The 24,644-nt window shown below is 48.2% G+C and overlaps 1 protein-coding gene across 3 annotated transcripts in view; it reads left to right on the forward strand.

Moving 5' to 3' along the window:
• Positions 1-24,644, forward strand: part of LOC119934250 (c-Maf inducing protein) — a 318,415-nt gene that overhangs the window by 288,943 nt on the left and 4,828 nt on the right. For all 3 annotated transcript variants that reach the window (XM_038753682.1, XM_038753683.1, XM_038753684.1), the window contains exons 11-17: positions 9,657-9,722; positions 10,682-10,708; positions 11,571-11,619; positions 13,855-13,962; positions 16,910-17,026; positions 20,929-21,069; positions 22,344-22,391. In XM_038753682.1, coding sequence (XP_038609610.1) covers positions 9,657-9,722; positions 10,682-10,708; positions 11,571-11,619; positions 13,855-13,962; positions 16,910-17,026; positions 20,929-21,069; positions 22,344-22,391 — 556 coding nt within the window. The remainder of the gene's footprint in view (positions 1-9,656; positions 9,723-10,681; positions 10,709-11,570; positions 11,620-13,854; positions 13,963-16,909; positions 17,027-20,928; positions 21,070-22,343; positions 22,392-24,644) is intronic.

Below are 24,644 nucleotides of genomic sequence, written 5' to 3' on the forward strand. Positions count from 1 at the left end.
GCGGGTTCGGGTGACTATTTGATAGCCGCGGCTGTTGGTCCCTCTCGCCGAGCGTTGACGGGCCCAGACGGGCGCTGACACGCGTGACCCCCCGCAGTGACGGCTGGAGTGCCACCTGCCAGGCCCCGCTTGTACTTCCCAAGCGCTTAGTACAGTGCTCTGCACACAGTAAGCGCTCAATAAATACGATTGATTGATTGATTGATTGGGACGAGACCCGCGCCGCCTGTCCCTCCTGCCCTTTCGACCTCCATTCCCCCAGATCGCCGGTGAAACTGGGTAAATAGAAAGCAGTGTAGCCTCGTGGAAAGAGCACAGGACTGGAGTCAGGAGACCACGGCCCTGATCCCCGCTTGGCACTTGGCACTCGGACAAGTCCTTAACTTCTCTGGGCCTCAGTTTCCTCATTTGCAAAATGGGGAGAAAATACCAATCGTCCCTCCCTCTTAGACTGTGAGCCCCTTGTGGGTCATGGGACGGTATCTGATCTACTTATTTTGTGTCAACCCCAGCTCTCAGTATAGTGTGTTGCACATGGAACTGCTTAATAAATACCACAATTATTATTATTATTAATTGAGGCACAGGTGTACTTATAATAATAATAATAATGATGGCATTTATTAAGGGCTTACTATGTGCAAAGCACAGGCTTGCACCCTACAGAACATTTGGCTGTAATTATAATGATGAGAAGAATAATACTTGTTTAGCACATAGTACGTGCCGAGCATTGTATTCATTCATTCAATAATAATGTGTCATTATTATTGTGTCAACCCCAGCTCTCAGTATAGTGTGTTGCACATGGAACTGCTTAATAAATACCACGATTATTATTATTAATTGAGGCCCAGGTGTACTTATAATAATAATAATAATGATGGCATTTATTAAGCACTTACTATGTGCAAAGCACAGGCTTGCACCCTACAGAACATTTGGTTGTAATTATAATGATGAGAAGAATAATACTTGTTTAGCACATAGTATGTGCTGAGCATTGTATTCATTCATTCAATAATAATGTGTCATTATTATTGTGTCAACCCCAGCTCTTAGTATAGTGTGTTGCACATGGAACTGCTTAATAAATACCACAGTTATTATTATTAATTGAGGCCCAGGTGTATTTATAATAATAATAATGATGGTGGCATTTATTAAGTGCTGACTATGTGCAAAGCACAGGCTTGCACCCTACAGAACAGTTGGTTGTAATTATAATGATGAGAAGAATAATACTTGTTTAGCACATAGAATGTGCCGAGCATTGTATTCATTCATTCAATAATAATGTGTCATTATTATTGTGTCAACCCCAGCTCTCAGTATAGTGTGTTGCACATGGAACTGCTTAATAAAAGCCACAATTATTATTATTAATTGAGGCCCAGGTGTATTTCTAATAATAATGATAATAATGATGGCATTTATTAAGCGCTTACTATGTGCAAAGCACAGGCTTGCACCCTCCAGAACATTTGGTTGTAATTATAATGATGAGAAGAATAATACTTGTTTAGCACATAGTATGTGCCGAGCATTGTATTCATTCATTCAATAATAATGTGTCATTATTATTGTGTCAACCCCAGCTCTCAGTATAGTATGTTGCACATGGAACTGCTTAATAAATACCACAATTATTATTATTAATTGAGGCCCAGGTGTATTTCTAATAATAATAATAATGATGGCATTTATTAAGCGCTTACTATGTGGAAAGCACAGGCTTGCACCCTACAGAACATTTGGTTGTAATTATAATGATGAGAAGAATAATACTTGTTTAGCACATAGTATGTGCCGAGCATTGTATTCATTCATTCAATAATAATGTGTCATTATTATTGTGTCAACCCCAGCTCTCAGTATAGTGTGTTGCACATGGAACTGCTTAATAAATACCACAATTATTATTATTAATTGAGGCCCAGGTGTATTTATAATAATAATAATAATGATGGCATTTATTAAGCGCTTACTATGTGCAAAGCACAGGCTTGCACTCTACAGAACATTTGGTTGTAATTATAATGATGAGAATAATAATGCTTGTTTAGCACATAGTACGTGCCGAGCATTGTATTCATTCATTCAATAATAATGTGTCATTATTATTGTGTCAAGCCCAGCTCTCAGTATAGTGTGTTGCACATGGAACTGCTTAATAAATACCACAATTATTATTACTAATTGAGGCCCAGGTGTATTTATAATAATAATAATGATGGCATTTATTAAGCGCTTACTATTTGCAAAGCACAGGCTTGCACCCTACAGAACATTTGGTTGTAATTATAATGATGAGAAGAATAATACTTGTTTAGCACATAGTATGTGCCGAGCATTGTATTCATTCATTCAGTAATAATGTGTCATTATTATTGTGTCAACCCCAGCTCTCAGTATAGTGTGTTGCTCATGGAACTGCTTAATAAATACCACAATTATTAATTGAAGCCCAGGTGTATTTATAATAATAATAATGATGGCATTTATTAAGCGCTTACTATGTGCAAAGCACAGGCTTGCACCCTACAGAACATTTGGTTGTAATTATAATGATGAGAATAATAATACTTGTTTAGCACATAGTATGTGCCGAGCATTGTATTCATTCATTCAATAATAATAATAATAATGGCATTTATTAAGCGCTTACTCTGTGCAAAGCACTGTACTAAGCACTGGGGAGGTTACAAGGTCATCAGGTTGTCCCACAGGGGGGCTCGCAGTCTTAATCCCCATTTTCCAGATGAGGGAACTGAGGCCCGGAGAAGTGAAGTGCCTTGCCCAAAGTCACACAGCTGACCGTTGGCAGAGCCGGGATTTGAACCCATGACCTCTGACTCCAGAGCCCGGGCTCTTTCCACCGAGCCACGCTGCTTCAATGTACTAAATGCTGGGGTAGATGCAATGTAGTCTGGGCATCCCACATGTCAGTCTAATTAGGTGGGAGTAGGATTTAATCCCCATTTTATAGATGAGGAAACTGAAGCACAGAGAAGTGAAGTGACTTACCCAGGGTCACTTAGACAAATGGCAGAGCTGGGATTCAAACCCTGGGCCCACGCTCTTTCCGTGCTGGCGTATGCGCGACTGAGGGAGCTGCCCAGCACCTTTCTGCCCTTTAGAGATTCCCCAATTCGGGTTGGACAGTCATTTTACTGGTTGGTTGGTTTTTTTTTTTCCCATTTAATTCTTATTTCTTCCCGAGGTTTTTGGTTTTCCATAAAGAACTAAATTATCGCCTGGGTTCAGAGCGTTTCTCTCTGATTAAAAACTAGTAAAAAGAAGAAAAAAAGAAAGAAACTCCAGCGTGAAAGAAGGAAATGCCAACTAGCCCGAGGTAGTTGAACTTCATTCCATCTATAAACGGTTTGAGCGTTGCCTCCGCCCTTCCCAAGCCTCCTTTTGTGCCTCCCACAATAAAGGCAGCAGCTGTGATGTTTCAGCTGCTCTATTAAGACAGAAAAGACGTTGGTTATTAGAAGAGAGGCAGCTTGATCTAGTGGAGGGAGCATGGGTCTGGGATTCAAGAGACCAGGGTTCTTATAATAATAATAATAATAATAATAATAATAGCATTTATTAAGCGCTTACGATGTGCAAAGCACCGTACCAAGCGCTGGGGAGGTTACAAGGTGATCAGGTTGTCCCATGGGGGGGCTCACAGTCTTAATCCCCATTTTATATATGTATATATGTTTGTACATATTTATTACTCTATTTATTTTACTTGTACATATCTATTCTATTTATTTTATTTTGTTAGTATGTTTGGTTTTGTTCTCCGTCTCCCCCTCTTAGACTGTGAGCCCACTGTTGGGTAGGGCCAGTCTCTATATGTTGCCAACTTGGGCTTCCCAAGCACTTAGTGCTCTGCACACAGTAGGCGCTCAATAAATAGGATTGATTGATTGATTTTACAGATGCGGTAACTGAGGCCCAGGGAAGTTAAGTGACTTGCCCGAAGTCACCCAGCTGACAATTGGTGGAGCCGGGATTTGAACCCATTGCCACTGGCCTGCTGCTGACCGATCAGTTGTATTTTTTTGAGTGCTCACTGGGTGCAGGGCACTGAACTAAGCGCTTGGGAGAGTACAGCACAACAATAAAACAGACATATTCCCTGTCCACAGTGAGCTTACAGCTAGAGGAGGCTGCTGACCCCTGGAAGTCTCATGTTCTTCATCTGTAAAATAAGAATAATATTTGCCTCTTTCTGCCTCACAGATGTTGGGGCTCAGTCAGTCAGTGGTATTTGTTGAGCACTTACTGGGTGCAGAGCACTATAATAAGCACCTGGGAGAGTACAAAACAACAGAGTTGGCAGATGTGGTCCAATCAGTGGTATTTGTTGAGCACTTACTGGGTGCAGAGCACTATACTAAGCACCTGGGAGAGCACAAAACAACAGAGTTGGCAGATGTGGTCCAATCAGTGGTACTTGTTGAGCACTTACTGGGTGCAGAGCACTATACTAAGCACCTGGGAGAGTACAAAACAACAGAGTTGGCAGATGTGGTCCAATCAGTGGTATTTGTTGAGCACTTACTGGGTGCAGAGCACTATACTAAGCACCTGGGAGAGTACAGAACAACAGAGTTGGCAGATGTGGTCCAATCAGTGGTATTTGTTGAGCACTTACTGGGTGCAGAGCACTATACTAAGCACCTGGGAGAGTACAAAACAACAGAGTTGGCAGATGTGTTCCAATCAGTGGTATTTGTTGAGCACTTACTGGGTGCAGAGCACTATACTAAGCACCTGGGAGAGCACAAAACAACAGAGTTGGCAGATGTGTTCCCTGATGTGAATAATAATAATATAATAATTATATATCATCATCATCATCATCAATCGTATTTATTGAGCGCTTACTATGTGCAGAGCACTGTACTAAGCGCTTGGGAAGTAAAAATTGGCAACATATAGAGACAGTCCCTACCCAACAGTGGGCTCACAGTCTAAATATCATAATATATAATAGAATAATTATGTGAATAATAATTATTACTATTATTATGAAGCTTTTGGGGGAAAAAAGCACCATAGCAGTTCAAGATATTATTGATAAGAATAGAGACTCTTTTCTGATCGATCAGCATTGCTGCATCTATTAAGAAGGGAAGAGCCGATCCAGAAGGACTTTGGGAGAAGCAGTGCCGTGGGGAGGGCTGGTCACCTCCGGCTCCCAAGCCTGGAAAAAGGTTTTGGTTTTAAGGGTGTTTGTTAAGCGCTTACTACGTGCCCGGCACTGTACTAAGCGCTGGGGTAGATACGGGTTAATCAGGTTGGACCCGGTCCGTGTCCCAGAGTCTTAATCCCCATTTTACAGATGAGGTGACTGAGGCACGGAGAAGTGAAGTGACTTACCCAAGGACTCTGAGGAAGGACTCTCCTTCCTCAGGCGTGCTCTCCTCCTGACCAGCTCACTCTGCAGACGCTTCCCGCGGCTTAGGCCACCCCCCTGCCCCATTGCCTAGTGGAAAGAGCATGGACTTGGGAGTCGGAGGTCGTGGGTTCTAATCCCGGCCCTGCCACTTGTCAGCTGTGTGACTTCGGGTAAATCACTTCACTTCTCTGGGCCTCAGTTCACCTCATCTGAAAAACGGGGATTAAGACTGTGAGCCCCACGTGGGACATCCTGATAACCTACCCCAGTGCTTAGAACAGTGCTTGGAACATAGTAAGCGCTTAACAAATGCCATCATTATTTTTGTTATTATTATTCTCTGCATCTCTCATCTCTCTCCCGTCATCGGATGGGCCTGGAGGCCCGGCTCTTTCTGGTCAGAGCTCCGGTGGTGCCCGTGAGCCTTTCCCAATGCAGAACCCGGCGCTCGTCAATGAACCAAACGGCTAATTCACACCCTTAAAATGTACTTTGGTTTAAATATCCAGGCCCGTCGTGCCTAAAGTGTTCTTTTTCTTGGACTACCCGTAGCAATTCAAGAGTAATTTAAGACGAGCAATTCAAGACAGGGGGCCTAAATAATTTGGATATTTTGCTAGTGTGGATCCAGTTGACCCCGGAACCTAGACAGCTGCGTGGAGAGCCCCCCTCGGGTTAGGGCTGAGGCCAGGAGCTGGGGGTTGCTTTCAATCAATCGTATTTATTGAGCTCTTACTGTGTGCAGAGCACTGTACTAAGCGCTTGGGAAGTACAAGTTGGCAACATATAGAGACAGTCCCTGCCCAAGGGCATAGATCCGCCCTCTGCTCCCCGTGGGGCACAAATGCTGCGGGAAGGAATATATCTTGAGCTCAGCGGGGGCTGCGGAAAAGAAGGATGGGCAGGTCACTGGGCAGGTGTGCTTACACTTCCTCCTCCTCCTTCTCTTCCTCCTCCTCCTCCCTCTCCCCACCATCCTCCCAGGCTTGGGGATGGGGCGGTCCACCCTCGGTGTCCGGGAAGGGTCATGACAGCCTTTCCACCCTGGAAAAATATAATAATGATAACTGTGGTTTTTGTTAAGCGCTTACTGTGTGCCAGGCACCGTTCCATGCGCTGAGGTGGAGACAAACAAATCGGGTTGTACGCAGTCCTTAGCCTACATCAGGCTCACAGTCTCAATCCCCAGTTTGCAGATGAGGTAACTGAGGCACAGAGAAGCAAGTGACTTCACACAGCATTCATTCATTCAGTCGTATTTATTGAGCGCTTACTGTGTGCAGAGCACTGGACTAAGCGCTTGGGAAGTACAATTTGGCAACATATGATGACGGTCCCTACCCAACAGTGGGCTCACAGTCTCGAAGCGGGAGACAGAGAACAAAACATATTAACAGAATAAAATAGATAGAATAAATATGTACAAGTAAAGTAAATAATAATAAAACAGACAAGTGACAGAGCTGAGATTAGAATCTAGGACCTTCAGGTTCCCAGACTCAGTGAACTATCCACTGTGCCATGTTGCTACTCCCGTGTGGCCCGAGAAGGATATTCTGGACCCTGAAAGCTATGTTTACTTGAGCCTCCATGCGAGGCTGTGCATGTGTTTGTGTTTTTACAGAGTACAGAAAGCAATGGGAAAATATTCCAGATCACCCGAAGATTACCTCTAGACTGTAAGCTTGTTGTGGGCAGGGAACATGCCTGCCAACTCTGTTGTACTGTACTCTCCCAAGCTCTAAGTACAGTGCTTTGCACTCAGTAAACTTTCAATAAATACCATTGATTGATTGATTGATCCTGAGGGGATTTGGAATCAATGAAGGAGTAGTTCCTCATTTATTTACTAGTTGTAGGGATGGGTTTCCCCAATGAACCCTTTCCTTTCCACAGATGGCCCTGCACTGATAGAAAAGTTCTGTTCCACAGGTACCCTGTGTAGCCTTTTTTTTCCCCCTATGGTATTGGTTAAACTCACACTATGTGCCATGGAGGGCCCTGCATTGATAAGAAAAGTTCTCTCCCACTCTCACCTTCCAGCTGCTCCTCATCCCTCGCCAGCTCTTAAAATCCTCCACCAAATCACCGGGCTTGCTCAACGGAGGATTTCATAAATTTCCCATCCTGTCGTTTCCCCTCCAGCCCCCCATTTTTGGATCACGGTCAGCCTCCCCCTCCTGCTGGCATAAGATGAGCTTTTGGTTTCCCCTCGGGGAGGAGTCCAAGCCATGCGTCCATCCAGACCCGACTCTGGGGCACGGACTGAAGCAGTTGTTCAGTCAGAAGAAGCCCAAGAGGGTCTAAAACCTTGAGGAAAGCCCCGAATGAGACAAAGGTCACCAATGCAGCCCAGTGAAGTCCCCCATTGAACCAGTACCATTACCCAGGGTAAACGTGTGGTAAAAACCCACACAAATCTCTTCCCTCCAGCCGCTGGTACCATCACCTGCCCAGCCCCATGGATCTGAACCCACATGCCCTTCCAAATATCAGGCCTGATATATCAGTTTTTTATGAATCAGACCCCATAAAAATTCCCTCCAACGTGTCTGGGCCAAACACTTAAACAGTGTGGTAATCCCAAACACACACCTGATGGTGGGTTTGTGAAGCATTCTCAGAGCAACCGGCTAAGCCCCAGTTCAGTCAATAAATCCATCAATGGCATTTATTGAGCACTTACTGTGCGCAGAGCACTGTACTAAGCACTTGGGAGAGTACAAAACAGAATTAGTGGATGGATTCCCTGCCCGTAATAAGTTTGCAGCCTAGAGGATGAGATTACAGTTTACAAGTTCAAAGAGAAGCAGCGTGGCTCAGTGGAAGGAACCTGGGCTCGGGAGTCAGAGGTCACAGGTTCTAATCCCGGCTCCGCCACATGTCAGCTGTGTGACTTTGGGCAAGTCACTTCACTTCTTCTTTGCCTCAGTTACCTCATCTGTAAAATGGGGATTAAGACTGTGAGCCCCACGTGGGACGTACTCTTCTAGACTGTGCGTCCACTGTTGGGTAGGGACCGTCTCTACATGTTGCCAACTTGTACTTCCCAAGTGCTTAGTACAGTGCTCTGCACCAGTAAGCGCTCAATAAATGCGATTGAATGAATGAATGAATGACACCCTGATCACCTTGTATCCCCCCAGCGCTTAGAACAGTGCTTTGCACGTAGCGCTTAGCAAATGCCATTATTATTATTAAAGGTAGAGGTGATAATAAGTAGGAATAGAACTCCTAAATTGCTGATGTCTTCAACCTGACACGAGGAAGTTTATTGATGATGAGGAGGAGGATAATCACAGTAGTAATAATGGCATTTTTAATCATCATCATCATCAACATCAATCGTATTTATTGAGCGCTTACTGTGTGCAGAGCACTGTACTAAGCGCTTGGGAAGTACAAGTTGGCAACATATAGAGACAGTCCCCACCCAACAGTGGGCTCACAGTCTAGAAGGGAGAGACAGAGAACAAAACCAAACATACTAACAAAATAAAATAAATAGAATAGATTTGTACAAGTAAAATAAATAAATAAATAAATAAATAGAGTAATAAATATGTTCAAACATATATACATATATACAGGTGCTGTGGGGAAGCGAAGGAGGTAAGATGGGGGGATGGAGAGGGGGACGAGGGGGAGAGGAAGGAAGGGGCTCAGTCTGGGAAGGCCTCCTGGAGGAGGTGAGCTCTCAGTGGGGCCTTGAAGGGAGGAAGAGAGCTAGCTTGGCAGATGGGCAGACAGAGGGCAGCCAATTTTTAAGCACTTACTCTGTGCTAAACTCTGGAATGGATCAAGATAGCCCGGTTGGATCCAATCCCTGTCCCACATGGTGCTCATAGTTTAAGGAGGAGGGAGAATAGATATTGCATCCCCATTTTGCAGTTGAGAAAACTGACTAGCCCTGGTTAAGTGACTAGCCCAAGTTTCACATGGCAGGTAAATGGTGGAGCCAGGGTTAGGACCCACGTCCTCCGACTTGGAGGTTTGTGCTCTTTCCATTAGGCCACGCTACTTCTCTAAGCTTCCGGGAAGGTCAGCTCTCCTGGCCCAGCTGGGAATGTTGGAGTTTCAGAGGACTCCTTCATAAGCAAAAAACAGCACAACATAATGGAGAAAGGAGAGCGTGGTGGTCAGCACGAAGGCTTCCGGAAGCGTAGTAATAGCTGCTTTCTTCAGCGTTCAGCTCAACAAACATGGGTCCTGGTTAACCCATCTGATTCAAACCATGATTTATCTTCCCTAGGTCAGACTATGATGACTGGAGACCTGCCCTCGCCAGCCTGCTTCAACCTATTCCATTCCCCAAGGAGTAAGTTCATACAGTGAAGTTTGGAGGTTTCTTTTTTTTTTTTCTAATGATGATGCAATCTCCAGCATCTGTTGAATCGTCAGCAGGGGAAATATTAATTTTTAGGGGGGGCTAAGCAATCTGTATGGAATTGGAATACAGGCAGGAAAACATCCCCTCTCTTCCCAGAGGTGATTTTTTTGCTGATGAAAGTAAGGTGGGAGACCAGTTTTAAAGAGCGGGCTATCTCTCGGACTAGAAGATTCGGTTGAAGGAATCGGGATTTAAGATGTGTAAATGACCTTTTTTTCATAGATTGGAGAAGCCACATAGCTAACCATGAGCAGCAGAGCTCCCTCAGAAACCTATTAATGAGCTCTCGTGTTTAGAAAAAGCAAATCTCCGAGGGTGAACATTACAGCCTGTAATCGCACAATTTGCTGGCTGATCATGCCCCCAGAGGCCCAATGCCTTGGGACCGGAGAGCTACAACTCCGGAGTGGCACAGGGCCCGCTTGGCTGGATGGAGCGGGGCATCGTAAAGCAGTGACATCATCTGCTTCAGCCAGCCTTCCAGGAAGGCTCGGGGGAAGAGGCATGAAACAGACCCGTGATGCAGCGCGCCTTACAGCACAGCCCTTAATTGCTGCCCTGATGTATGGCGGTAATGAGCTGCGTTCCTTTCCCGATGGCAGAGCGATTAATGAACACCCTTGGGCCTCTGAAAGAAAAGTCAAGTGAGATACCTCAGACCTTGTTTACCAGGGTGATTTCTGGATGTGGGTTATTCATGGGATCAGTCTTAGGGACCTTGGAGGATTTTCAACTGCTGGGGTTGGATGGGCTTGAGATGGTAGAATTGGAAATCAGAATTAAATAGTGTTTCGTGGGGGACTTTTTTTTTTACCCTCAGGGAAGTTACCTCAGCATGGTGCTTCCTGAAAGGGTCATAACAACCTGTTTGTGTTTTTTGTTTGTAGGGCTCTTGCACACGAGAAGTTCACCAAGTAAGTGTTTCGAGAATCTCCCCTTTCAAGTGGCTTCAAAGCATGTCTACTTCACTGGGTATTACTGTTTGCCGGGGATTCCTCCACCCAGTTATTGGTTATTAGGACCCAGGTCCTCTGAGAAAGAGAGGGAGGCCGGGAACACCAGCCTGCCATAAACCAACAATCGGATCATCATCATCATCAATCGTATTTATTGAGCGCTTACTATGTGCAGAGCACTGTACTAAGTGCTTGGGAAGTACAAATTGGCAACACATAGAGACAGTCCCTACCCAACAGTGGGCTCGCAGTCTAAAAGGGGGAGACAGAGAACAAAACCAAACATACTAACAAAATAAAGTAAATAGAATAGATATGTACAAGTAAAATAAATAAATAAATAAATAAATAGAGTAATAAATATGTACAAACATATATCGGATGCACTTTGGGATCCAGCCCAGCATCCTGACCCCTTCTGAGTGCTTAGTATAGTGGTGGGCACTGAGTTAAGCACTCATTAAATACCTCTGATGGAATCCCCAAATCTATATCCATCCCCTCATGGCTACATCACCTTGTGAAATTCCCCAGTCTCTTTTCTCTAGCCTCCTGCCAACAGTGGCATGATGGTCTGCCCCATTCCCCATTGAACACACCACCGTCAATTAATCAGTCAATCAGTGATATTTATTGGGCTCTTTCTGAGTGCAGAGCACTGGTACTAAGCACTTGGGAGAGTATGCTACTACAGAGTTGGTGGACACGTTCCCTCCCCGCAGGGAGATTGTGGACCCTGATCCCATCTCCCAGCCTGGGCCCGGGGGGATCGGGGACGCCGAGGAGGACAGAGGTGATGGAGTGTGATTTCGTCTTTCAGGGAACTGAAGCATGTGATTCAGAGATTTGCCGAAGATCCTCGCCAAGAGGTGAGCCTTTCTCTTTCAACCGGAGCCGATTGATGCAACGATGAGAACGATGGGAAGAGTTGGGATGCAAAGGTCTAACTGGCTCTGTTGCTCTGTGATCATCTAAATAGCCGAGAGGCATATAGGATGCAGACGAACCTGTTTTGGATAGCCTGGTGCCTCCTAAGTTATGGTATTTATTCAGCCCTCACTTTAGGCCGGGAACTGTCATGAGCGGTGGGCAAAAACAAGACAAACAGTTCAGACACTGTCCCTGTCTCAAAAGGGGCTCACGACCTCAAGATATAAATACCCACCCCACCCTGGGTGTCTGTGGTTAACTTATGATGTCACTGTTTTTCAGTAACTATAACTACCCAGGATGGTTTTTCCTCTCACTGGAAATTTCCCTAGTTTTCTCCACTTAGTGGAAGGCCCGGTCCAGGAATAAGTAGGGCCTGGCGCCCATCAGGCAACGAGAGACATGTGTTTGGGGCTTTGTTGGGTTTCAGTTTCATTAACTGAAGTTGGTCTTTGAGTTTCCACGAATAGAGAGAAACCAAACAGTGAGCGGAATGTGTGCAGAGCTGTTGTTTCCTGACTCTTGACCTCAGCAGATCCCAGGGGGCTAAAACCTGCTTTAATGTCATCTGCCGTTTCACCTTCAGAAGATATTTTGGTTTCAAATAAGTTGACAGTCAGCCCGCCTGGGGTGGTTGGTTTGGGTGGGGAAGGGAAGATGGCAGGTGTAGACTCCGTTGAATTTTAAGACGTGAGATAGTAGCAGGAGTAATGGTATTTACTAGAGAAGCAGTGTGGCTCAATGGAAAGAGCACGGTCTTTGGAGTCAGAGGTCATGGGTTCAAATCTGAGCTCCGCCAATTGTCAGCTGCGTGACTTGGGGCAAGTCACTTCTCTATGCCTCAGTGACCTCATCTGTAAAATGGGGATTAAGACTGTGAGCCCCCTGTGGGACAGCCTGATCACCTTGTAACCTCCCCAGCGCTTGGAACAGTGTTTTGCACATAGTAAGGGCTTAATAAATGCTATTATTATTATTATTACTAGGGGCCCACCTGTTAGTAGTAACAGGTGTATGTAATTTTTACTGTGGTATTTGTTAAGCACCTGCTATGTGCCGAACATTGTGGTGTGCATTGGGATAGATACAAGATATTAGATTGGACCCAATACAGATACCACACGCCCAGAAGTAGGCTCATTTCCGTGATCACGTCTTAAAGAGATGAACATTATTAATCTCTTACCAGACTGTGTTGCATTCTTAATGGCAAGTGTAGCCTACTGGAAAGAGCAGGGATCTGGCCTACTGGATGCCAGGGCCTAGGTTGCGCACTCTCAGGTCTTGTCAGAGCCCTGGGATATGCGAGGCTGACAATTCACTGGCCAAGACAGCTCTGGGGGCTCTGGGGGTCCTGTCTTACGCCGTCCTGTCGTTGCCAACCCAGAGCGACACCACGGACGCATCTCTCCCAGAACTCCCCGCTCTCCATCTGCAATTGTTCTGGTAGTAGTGTATCCATAGAGTTTTCTTGGTAAAAATACAGAAATGGTTCACCATTGCCACCTTCCGCACAGTCAACTCAAGTCTCCGCCCTCGACTCTCTCCCTCCCATGCTGCAGTGGGCATCTAGTCGCTCCTCCACACCTTTCGAATAATTCCAACCCGTCACCTGAGCCTGGAAGTCAGGGGACCTGAGTTCTAAACCCAGGCCGCCCGACTTAACTGCGGGGTGTCCCTGGGCAGTCACTCCTCTGTGCCTCAGTTTCCTCATCTGTCAAATAGGGATGAAAGGTCTTCCTCCCTCCCACTTCAGCAGAGAGCCCCATGTGGATGAGGGTCTATGTCTAACGTGTTTAGCCATATCTGCCTCAGCGTTCAGCCCGGGGCTTGGCGCCTAGTAAGTGCTTAGTAAATCCCACAACTACTATGAAGTCTGTTCCTATTAATGATGGCATTTATTATTATTAATAATAATAATAATGGCATTTATTAAACGCTTACTATGTGCTAAGCGCTGGGGAGGTTGCAAGGTGATCAGGTTGTCCCACACGGGACTCACAGTCTTAATCCCCATTAAGCGCTTACTATGTGCAAAGCACTGTATCCCTAAACATTCCCATTAATCCCGTTACTAGTAAACATTCCCTATCACTCTGTTACTGCCCATCGCTCTTACCACTGACCCCGCTGCCCACCTCTGCCCCTTCAAGCACCCTTCCTCTTCCCGGCAGGTCCACTCGTGCCTGCTGAGCGTGCGGGCCGGCAAGGACGGCTGGTTCCAGCTGTACAGTCCCGGTGGGGTGGCGTGCGACGATGACGGGGAGCTCTTTGCCAGCATGGTACGTGTCTGCAATTACGTGAGCGTCTGTTCTTTTACCCGACGTGGCCCGGGAGCCGCCAGGATTAACTTCCCCAGTTCCGCCCCCGCAATGCTCAGCGCTGCCGTCCACAGCCCTCCTGGCATCGTGGGTCGGGTCCAGCTTTCGGTCTGGGTGTCCCGGGAACACTGGAGGGGAAGAAGGCGGGCCGTCCGGGATCCGGGGAAGAATAGGAGACCCGTCTTTGCCTCCGGGGTCCCTCCAGCCTTCAGGGATTTCCTGGGCTCTTGGGGACCAGAGGCAGAGCATCCTTGAGTTCAGGATGGCCTGAGCAGAAGGGGACCGTAGCTCTAGAAAGACCGGACAGATCGAGCCTCGGAACTCACAGGTAAAGTGGCATTGCCAAGTTTGGCAACTGCATATGTTTTAAGGAGACTCCTGCTGTAATTGGTCCAGCTGACAGTTTATCCCCGACTCCTCACCACTCCTGCACAACAGAGTGACTTGGGGGGCTTCATTTAGTCCCATTCTGTTCCAAGGGGATAAAAGAGGAGCACAATATCTCGAAGAAAGGAATGCCTCTGGTGAAAACCCCCCACACCCCCATCCCTGGGCTTGGGAAGCTCTTTGTGGGTAGGGGATGCATCTGTTTGTTGTTGAATTATACTCTCCCAAGTGCTTAGTACGGTGCTTTGCACACAGTAAAGGCTCAATAAATACAACTGAATAAATGATTGAAATGTGACCCAACTGGGGTCTGCACCATGCAGGTCCACTCACTGAATCCCAGAGGAGACGTGGGGCATTCCAAGTTGAAACCGGTGCTGTTGGCTGGGTCCTGGTCCCCTCCTCTCTTCTTCCTTCTGGCCAGTGTTGGTTCTGACCAGGGATGACGGGGACATTTCAGGAGGGTACTTTATTTCAGGAGATCCCTCTGCCCAGTGACCGAGACCCAGTGATGGAGTCCCCCGGCAGGGGAACCCTGACGGTTTGGGGAGGCCTTAGGGAAAAAGAGTGGTCCCCCAACCCAGGGACCACTGACTTATCCCCTCCTCCAGGGTCTCCAGCTGGATGATGAAGGGTTCTTAGGGGTCCTTGCAGAAGGCCTCGGAGGAAGCGGTTGGAGAAAGAAGGCAGAGGCGAGGCTGGGAGGTCACATCACAATGACCTCACTTCTCCCACGGTTCCCTTGCCCTATAGCTAGTCCCTGCATCTTTGTAGGGCAGCAGCAGGGTAGTTCTGGGAGTGGGGTGGTATCTTGAGAAAACCAAGGGGCACCCGCACCTGGCCCCTTCCTGCTCAGACAGGATGGGGTGCGGCCCGCGCTTGGAGAGGGCCGCCCATCTTGGGGCCACCCTACCAAACTCCAGTCCCCTTTCCGACCCCAAAACCCTTCACTCCCTCTGGAGGCGGCGGCCTCAGACTCCGTCGACCACAGGCCCCCGGCCAGAGAGTCTTGCCGCCTCTCAGGCTCGCTTTCCGGCCATACATTTTTCTTCAGAGCAGATGTTGATAAATATTTAAAGGGCTGCCGGTGCCTCCTGAAGGAGGCTCTGGTTTTAAGTGCTTTTTAATGTTCCCACTCCATCTTCCCTCCATCCCCGGCGGTTCGACAGCCGAACTGATGTGGGCTATGCAGCTTGGAAACTGGTCTATTTCCTGCTCTCCTTTTGCTTTGCACATTAAGTCTTAACCTTCCCTTTAAAGTGTCCCAGTCCTGCCCCTTTGCAGCAGCTGGTGGGTCCTCCGCCAGGTACAGCTCACCGGGAGGAGCAAGCAACCAGGGCAGGCAGCTCCCCGGGCCTAAAATGGCCCGTCTTCCCATGGGCATCTTTAAATAGAGAAGGGAAACAGAGAGGCTGCGATTCCGGTTCAGATTTGCCATGGCCCTGGTGGTGTCTCGGCTCTGTCCGCCGGCATATCGGCAGCTTGAGTTGGTCGGGGAGCTCAGGGAGGAAACTGTAATATTGTCCAAAACTGAAAGGGAAGACTCCGAAGGTCCCCCTGGAATTCTGGGGAAATCCAGGACCCTCCCTGCTTTCCTCCCATCCACTGTGTGTGTTGGGGCAGAATGGGGTCACGGGTTTGAGTGGAGGATGGGGAGTGGGAGGTGACAGGCTTCAAAGAACTAATGGGACCAAAGCCACCATTTGGGATCTGTTCAGCCCCGACTGGAATCTCTCAGGTTTTGTCAGAATACTGGGATGAGCGAGTGTGGGAATTCGGCAGGCCCACAGAGGGATTCTGCCGAGGTTGTCCAGCAGATGACTGCCAAGCTCCCTTCAGAAACATGAAGGAAGTTCCGTGTTCTTCCTGTGCCTGGAAAGCAGCGTATGGGTCCGGGGTAGCCATTCTGGCTGCCCTCACTGTGAGGGTTTTCCCCTTGGAGATCTCAGCTGGGGGCCAGGATCCTTGAAACCTGCAAAGAAGTCATCATTGCCCCAGACTCCCTATCCTGGGCACTATAAGCAGGAAACTAGACTCTAAGCTCATTGTGGGCAGGGAACATGTTTCCCAACACTGTTATATTGTATTCATTCAGTCATTCGTACAATCGTATTTATTGAGCACTTACTGTGTGCAGAGCACTGTACTAAGTGCTTGGAAAGTACAGCACAACAATCAAGAGAGACAACCCCTGCCCACAACGGGCTTACAGTCTAGAGACTGTACTCTCCCAAGTACGACGCTCGGCACCCGGTAAGCTCACAGTGAATATGACTGATTGATAGGAAACAGTCTCCACTTGGCTGTTAGGTTGAAATCATGTCTTGGGGTTCGCACCCTGCTATTCTGTCTTTTCCTCCCTGTTTTGGTTCATCGCTGGTCTAAAGGTAGGAAAGGGAGGATGGTCTGGACACCCCTAAAGCTGCAAGGTGGGGCCTGGGGTGCCGGCAGAGGGAAGACTCATGTATCGCTCGGCTCTCAGAAGCACTCACGGCTGCAGTCTCTCTGGTCCCTCCTACAGGTTCATATCCTGATGGGATCCTGCTACAAGACCAAAAAGTTTCTGCTGTCGTTGGCTGAGAACAAACTGGGCCCCTGCATGCTGCTGGCTCTGCGGGGGAATCAGACCATGGTGGAGGTAAGGCACCCCGTCCATCGCCACCTCACCCTCTGGGCTACTCTCATGGCAGGCGAGAGCGGGTGAAACGGCTGCCCGGGAGACGGAGAGGGGTACCCGTGGACCGCGGCCTCGTTCAGCCGGCAGAGGCCCCGGCTACCGGAAAGATGGCCTCGATGCTTTGGAGAGTGATGTTCCCCAGCCAGAGATTCCTCCAATTGCCCATCCGTTCGGGACGAGATGTTCTGTCGCGGCTCCGGGCAGGGACAGCTAGAGAAGGCGAGAGGGACACTCAGCAACGTGAGCAGGGAAGCAGGCAGAGTTGAGAGTTGCCCGGGTAACTGAGATGGCTTTCTCTCTCTGACGGAGGAAATGCCAGAGGGAGATGCTGTCCCCTGCCATTTGTCTCCCAAGCCAAGGATGCTTCTGGAAAGAAAAGGTGCCCCTTTCCTCTGCCTTTTCACCCTTCTACCCCCAGCTGTGTCCCCAAAACACTGGTTCGGTTAGTGGGGCTGTGTCCCAATGTGACCCTGGAGTACCAGCCATCTCAAGGTCAAATGCTATCTCGTGACCACCTGAGCCAGCAGAAGTGAAGGGGGGATACTGCCCCCACAACCAAAACTGCCGGATTGACAGCCCAAGCCGGGAATTCAGAAGGTTTCCCTCGCTCCCGTACCAGTTAAATTAGGTATGGAGGAGGGGGGAAGGGCAGAGATTGGATAAACTGAGGCTGAAAGCTGGAATGGCCTAGGAGCACAGGTGGTAAATACCTGTCGCCTCTGACCTTCTGGGGTAGAAAACCGAGACACGCAGCAGGAGCAGCAACAGCAGCAGCGGCCCACGTGTCTTTCTCTGCCCAGAAGGCCAGACACCCGCTCTGCAACCAGAGCCAACACACTGAGGGAAGGGCCGCAGGACGGGTGAGCGTCTCACCGAAAGTCCGTGTGTGGGACCCAGGAGCCCTGCTGCGGACGGGGAACATAAATGGGTTCCTCCTGTATAGGGAGAGAACATGGTGAGAGCTAGCCGCTCACCACGTGTGCAGGTAATGTAGTGGATTCTTCCCGGGTGGGAAAGTAAGTGGATTCTTCCTGTATGGGAAAGCATGTGGATTCTTCCTGAGTGGGAAGCGCACATGGGTGAGAGCTAGCCGCCTCACCCACGCGCGAGTAACATATGAGTGTGTTCCTCCCATCAGGGAAGCTCTAATATTACTAATTGACTACATTCCTCCCGAAAGGGAAGTTCAATTCATTGCTCCTAAATAATTCAATTCGCCTCACGGAATAGATTTTATATAAGACTCAGGTTTTCCGTCCCTGGCGTGTCTCTCTCTCTCTCTCTCTCTCTGTCTCTCTCTCTCTGTCTCTCTCTCTCTCTGTCTCTCTCTCTCTCTGTCTCTCTCTCTCTCTCTCTCTCCCCCCCCAATTACCAAACAAACCCGTCTCCTTCATTCATTCAATCGTATTTATTGAGCACTTACTGTGTGCAGAGCACTGTACTAAGCACTTGGGAAGTACAAGTTGGCAACATAGACGGTCCCTACCCAACAGCGGGCTCACAGTCTAGAAGGGGGAGACAGACAACAAAACAAAACATATTAACAAAATAAAATAAATAGAATAAATATGTGCAAGTAAATAAGTAGAGTAATAAATATGTACAAACATATATACTGGTGCTGTGGGAGGTCGGGTGGAATAGTAATAATAATAATAATGATAATTACTGACGACGGGTGACAGGTGGTCAGTTAGACATCCAGCCCTGGTCCTTCTACTTCACCGTTTCGCCACCGCCGTTCCCAACATGCTTCAGATTCCTAAGTGAGGTCCTTCATCCAGAAAGGTGTTGCTTCCCAGGATAATATAGGGATGTTAGGTTGGTGTCCCAGCTTTGAAAGCCGCTTAAAAATGGGAATCTGTAGTTCTGAGTTGAGGTAGAGAGACTGTAAGCTCACTGTGGGCCGGGAACATGTCTACCAACTCTCCTATACTGGGCGGTCCCAAGCACTTAGTCCAGTGCTCTGCACACAGTAAGCGCTCAATAAATATCATTGCTTGATTCATAGGGAGATGGACTTAGGACAATAGCAGGAATAGGTGAAAATCCCCACCGGGAGGAAGTGGGAAGAAAAGATTAAGAGCGTTGAGTAGAATGTTTATGAAGGAAGGTTCTTTTTCTTAATTGATAATTTTCAAAATAATAATTGTGGTATTTAAGTGGTTACTATGTGCCAAGCACTGTACTAAGTGCTAGGGTAAACGCAAGATAATGGGGCTCACAGTCCAGGTAGGAGGGAGAACTGATATTGAATCCCCATTTTGCAGATGAAGGAATTGAGGCACAGAGAAGTTAAGTGACTGGTCCAAGGCCGAGAAGTGGTGAAACCAGGATTAGAACCCATGCAGTGTGGCTCAGTGGAAAGAGCCCGGGCTTGGGAGTCACAGGTCGTGGGTTCTAATCCCGCCTCCGCCACTTGTCAGCTGTGTGACTTTGGGCAAGTCACTTCACTTCTCTGGGCCTCAGTTACCTCATCTGTAAAATGGGGATTAAGACTGTCAGCCCCACGTGGGACAACCTGATTACCTTGAATATACCCCAGAGCTTAGAACAGTGCTTGGCACATAGTAAATGCTTAACAAAAACCGTTATTATTATGATTATTATTATGTCCTCTGATTCCCAGGCCCAGGTTCTTTCCACTAGGCCACCACACCGCTTCCCTGCGTATAAACTTCTTATAAAATTAAAAGCTCCTCCTCCAGACTATAAACTCCTCTTGGACGGGGTCAATGTCTACCAACTCAATTTTATTGTATTCACCCAAGCACTTAGTCCAGGTCTCTGTACACAGTAAATGTGCAATAAATAGCACCGATTACCATCCGGCACTTAGAACACCGCCCAGCGCTTAGAACAGTGCCTTGCACGTAGTAAGCCCTTAATAAATGCCATCATTATTATTGTTGTTATTATTATTTAATAGATAAACAATTACATGAAGCAAATGAATGAAGTTAAATCGGAAAACCTAAGGATGCTCTTTTGCGTATATGTTTTGAAAAAGGTTTCACTGTTTCTACCTCCTGCGGGTTTGTAAATTAAGAAAAAGTGTGTGTCCAAAGGCATTTCCCCTTTGAGTATGCATCCGGGGGGGTGCGTAAAGGGGGGTAGTAGAGTCCCAGGAGAGATGGAGGACTCTGCTCTGGTTAGGAAGGTGACCACGTGTCTCAGTGGAAAGAGCCCGGGCTTGGGATTCAGAGGTCATGGGTTCAAATCCCGGCTCTGCCACTTGTCAGCTATGTGACCGTGGGCAAGCCACTTCACTTCTCTGGGCCTCAGTTCCCTCATCTGGAAAATGGGGATTAAGACTGTGAGCCCCACATGGGACAACCTGATCACCTTGTATCCCCCCAGCGCTTAGAACAGTGCTTTGAATATAGTAAGCGCCAAATACCATCATTATTATTATTATCTCCCCCCTTAATGAAGGGCCGGAGGTGCCTACAAGGGATTGGAGTAGACTCCGTGAATGTAGGCATACCGCTTTAGAATTAGGCAGTCAGAGGGAGGGTCTCAGTATGAAATCAGAGGGAATGTCTCGGAGAGTGTATACCTCCGCCTCCCGCACAGACCACTCCCCCAACTCCCGGAATTCCTAGAAGGAAGAGGGTGAAGTGGGGACAGGCTTGGAATAAAGGTGGCCAGGGGCTCAGGCTATCTCCCGTACAGTCGGGGCAGAGGTGAAGGTGAGGTTGGTGATTGTCAAAGGAAGAATTTCTTGGTTAGGAAAGAGCCAAGCCAGAGAGCTGTGGCTTTCAACATCAAAACCCTCGCAAAAGGCCGCAGTGTCCACTCGGGAGAGGTAAGTGAGCCCAGAACCCCTGCTAAATCCCCGTTACTCTTGTTTTCCCGCTTAGATTCTCTGTTTGATGCTGGAATACAACATCATCGACAACAACGACACCCAGCTACAGATCATCTCTACCCTGGAGAGCACAGATGTGGGGAAACGCATGTACGAGCAGCTCTGTGACCGGCAGAGGGAATTGAAAGAGCTGGTAGGTGTCAGTGCAGTCTGGATCAGTGCTCCTAACAAATGGGGTCTCCCCAGGGAGCCCACCTGTCCATTTCTGCCAGGGTGGGACCCGCCATCGGGAGGGAGATTTGGTTTTCCGGGAATCAGCTTCTGCTTAGTTGTGGGGTGGGAGAAGGTGCTGGAGTTTCAGCCATCTGGGCAGGTTTCCTGAGAAGTAAGGCACCGTTGCCCCTCCTCTGCCAAAGAGACTGTATGCGAGAATTTTCCAGGCTCTTTCACTTGCTGTGAGTCGGCCCTCTTCCTCTCTGTTGGATTGGGGTGGGGAGGTGGTTGGCCCCCTCCGTCCTGCCTGAGCCTCTGGTATCAGCCTTGGCGCCTGGGTCAGTCACCAGCTGGCTACTGAGGGAGTGAGGTCCAGAGGAAATCTCCTCAAAAATCTCCAATGGCTACCAAACAATCTGCGCATCAGGCAGAAACTCCTCACGCTGGGCTTCAAGGCTGTCCATCCCCTCGCCCCCTCCTACCTCACCTCCCTTCTCTCCTTCTCCAGCCCACCCCGCACCCTCCACTCCTCTGCCGCTAATCTCCTCACCGTACCTCGTTCTCGCCTGTCCCACCATCGACCCCCGGCCCACGTCATCCCCCGGGCCTGGAATGCCCTCCCTCTGCCCATAAGCCAAGCTAGCTCTCTTCCTCCCTTCAAGGCCCTACTGAGAGCTCACCTCCTCCAGGAGGCCTTCCCAGACTGAGCCCCTTCCTTCCTCTCCCCCTCGTCCCCCTCTCCATCCCCCCCATCTGACCTCCTTCCCTTCCCCACAGCACCTGTATATATGTATATATGTTTGTACATATTTATTACTCTATTTATTTATTTATTTTACTTGTACATATCTATTCTATTTATTTTATTTTGTTAGTATGTTTGGTTTTGTTCTCTGTCTCCCCCTTTTAGACTGTGAGCCCACTGTTGGGTAGGGACTGTCTCTATATGTTGCCAACTTGTACTTCCCAAGCGCTTAGTCCAGTGCTCTGCACACAGTAAGCGCCCAATAAATACGATTGATTGATTGATTAAATGTCCCAGTACTTAGGGGAATCAATCAATCAATCAATCGTATTTATTGAGCGCTTACTGTGTGCAGAGCACTGTACTAAGCGCTTGGGAAGTACAAAGGGGAAGGAGCCAAGAGGGCAGCCAGGGAGAACCTCCTGAGAAGGGAGGCTACCTCAGAGGGGAACAAGGTTGGGTGGGGAACAAAGAGGGAAATGCCACCAACGGGTCTTTCTCTGTTTCAGCAACGGAAAGGCGGACCCACTCGATTAACACTGCCGTCCAAGTCTACAGTAAGTTCGTGTCTCTTCCTATCCGGCCTTGGGGCGAGCGGGCGTGAGGTGTTTCTGACGTGGGGCAACGAGGGTGCTGTGACTGGGGAGGTGATCTTTCCGGCGTGATATTGAACGGCCACCATTGGGTGGTGGAGAACAGGGGGTGCGGGAGACCGTAGCTCCTAAGGCAGGTTTAGTGAGGTGTTTTGTGGCCCGGTGAATATCCGAGCTGTAGGTCAGACCTAGCTGCCCCAGTTCTGAACTCAAGCTCTGCAGGGGGGAGGACTGAACCCTCTCGTCTCTCCTCGTTGCTCATGTCGGGCTGGGGAGTCCTTTGAAAAAAGATTTACAGAGGCTGTGTCAGCCTGCCTCCCTTCTCCAGCTCTCCCTGTATTCCTTGGTTTTGTGATAGGATTTGGCCGTGCCCTTCCTGTAATAATAATTGTGGTATTTGTCATGCACTCGTTATGTGCAGAGCACTGTACTATGTGCCGGGGGAGAGACAAGATAATCAAGTTCCAAATGGTGCTACAATCTAATTAGGAGGGAGAACAGGTACTGAATCCCCATTTTGAGGGAACTGAGGCATAGAGAAGCGACTCGTCCAAGGTCAGACAGCAGAAAAGTGGAGGATCTGGGTTTAGAATCCAGGTCCTCCGACGCCTAGGCCTTTGTGTTTTCCACTAAGCCATTTGCTTCTCCTGTGTTAGGATGCTGATTGTTGGGGTGTCACCCTGGGATGAGAATAGCTGCACTGGAACCCCTGTCCCCCTCCTCGTGCCCCCAGGACTTCGATTGGACTCGGGAAGGGCTGGCTTGAAAGGATTCCTCTCTCTGGGCTGCGGACTGTCTCTATATGTTGCCAATTTGTACTTCCCAAGCGCTTAGTACAGTGCTCTGCACACAGTAAGCGCTCAATAAATACGATTGATGATGATGATGATGACCCACCATCCCAGCCCCTCTGGCCTCCAGCAGAGCCCAGCCCAGAGCAGGGAGGCTGCAGAGTGAGACCCATGGGCTCAGCGTCCTGCTCCAAAGTGCAAGAATTCGAGGAGTACAGAAAATCAAGTCAGGCAGCATGGCCTAGTGGAAATGGAAAAGGATTTCACTACTTGAATACATCAGCAGAAATCTTCAGGGGTCTTCTAATCTTTTGGGAAGGCTTTCCAGAGGAAGTAAAGCTGAGATGCGTGCATTCATTCATTCACTCCTATTTATTGAGTGCTTACTGTGTGCAGAGCGCTGCACTGAGCGCTTGGAAGAGTACAGTACAACAATAAACAGACACATTACTGGCTCACAACAAAGCAGTGTGGCCTAGTAGAAAGAGCCTGGGAGTCAGAGACCTTGGATTTTAATCCTGGTTCTGCCACTTGCCTGTGATGTGACCTTGGGATGTCATTGGGCCTCCGTTTCCTTTTCTATAAAATGGGGATTCAATACCATCCCCCCTCATCCTTCATGTGGGACAGGGACTGTCTGACCTGCTTATCTTATGTCTTCCCCAGTGCTTTAGTACAGTGCGTGGCATGTAAATGCTTAACAAATACCCTAATTATTATTTATTATAAGAAGCATATATATTGTGAGAAGCGGCTTGGCCTAGTTGATAGAGCACTGACCTGGGAATCAGAAGGACCTGGGTTCTAATCCCGGCTCTGCCACTTGTCTGCCATGTGACTTTACGCAACTCACTTAACTTCTCTGGGCTTCAGTTACCTCATCTGTAAAGTGGGAATTAAGACTGGTACCCCCATGTGGGACATGGACTGTGTCCAACCTGATTATCTTGTATCTACCCCAGCACTTAGTACCTGGCACATAGTAAGGGCTTAACAAATGCCATTAAAAAAAAATTAAACTCGGGACAATTGAACCCTAAAGTGTGCCCAGAAATAAAATCCCTGAAAAAAATCCCCAACCCTTAGGTCCGCTGAAAATACATCTCAGGGCTGCGGAATGTTACTTTCTCCCCACTCTGGTTGTAGGAAACAGTGGATCCCCGTCTTCCCCATCCTCCACCACGGAAAAGGTGTGAATGTCCTGGGTCCCTCTGGCCTTTCACCCAAGGGAAAATCTCCTTGTCAGAAAGCACGGTGTTCCTCATTCCCTATTCAGACGCCTTCCGTATTATTTCCCGGAGGCCCAATGGATGAGCTCTTCCTGGGCCAGCAGCCCAGTTCAGTGTGGGAAACAGAGAGCCACCCGATGACAGAACCCCACAGCGCCCGGCTTCCAGCTCCCTGTCGGACCCAGTCTTCCTTTTTG

The sequence above is a fragment of the Tachyglossus aculeatus genome, chromosome 11 (assembly GCF_015852505.1).
Source record: "Tachyglossus aculeatus isolate mTacAcu1 chromosome 11, mTacAcu1.pri, whole genome shotgun sequence".
Classification (NCBI taxonomy): Eukaryota; Metazoa; Chordata; class Mammalia; order Monotremata; family Tachyglossidae; genus Tachyglossus; species Tachyglossus aculeatus.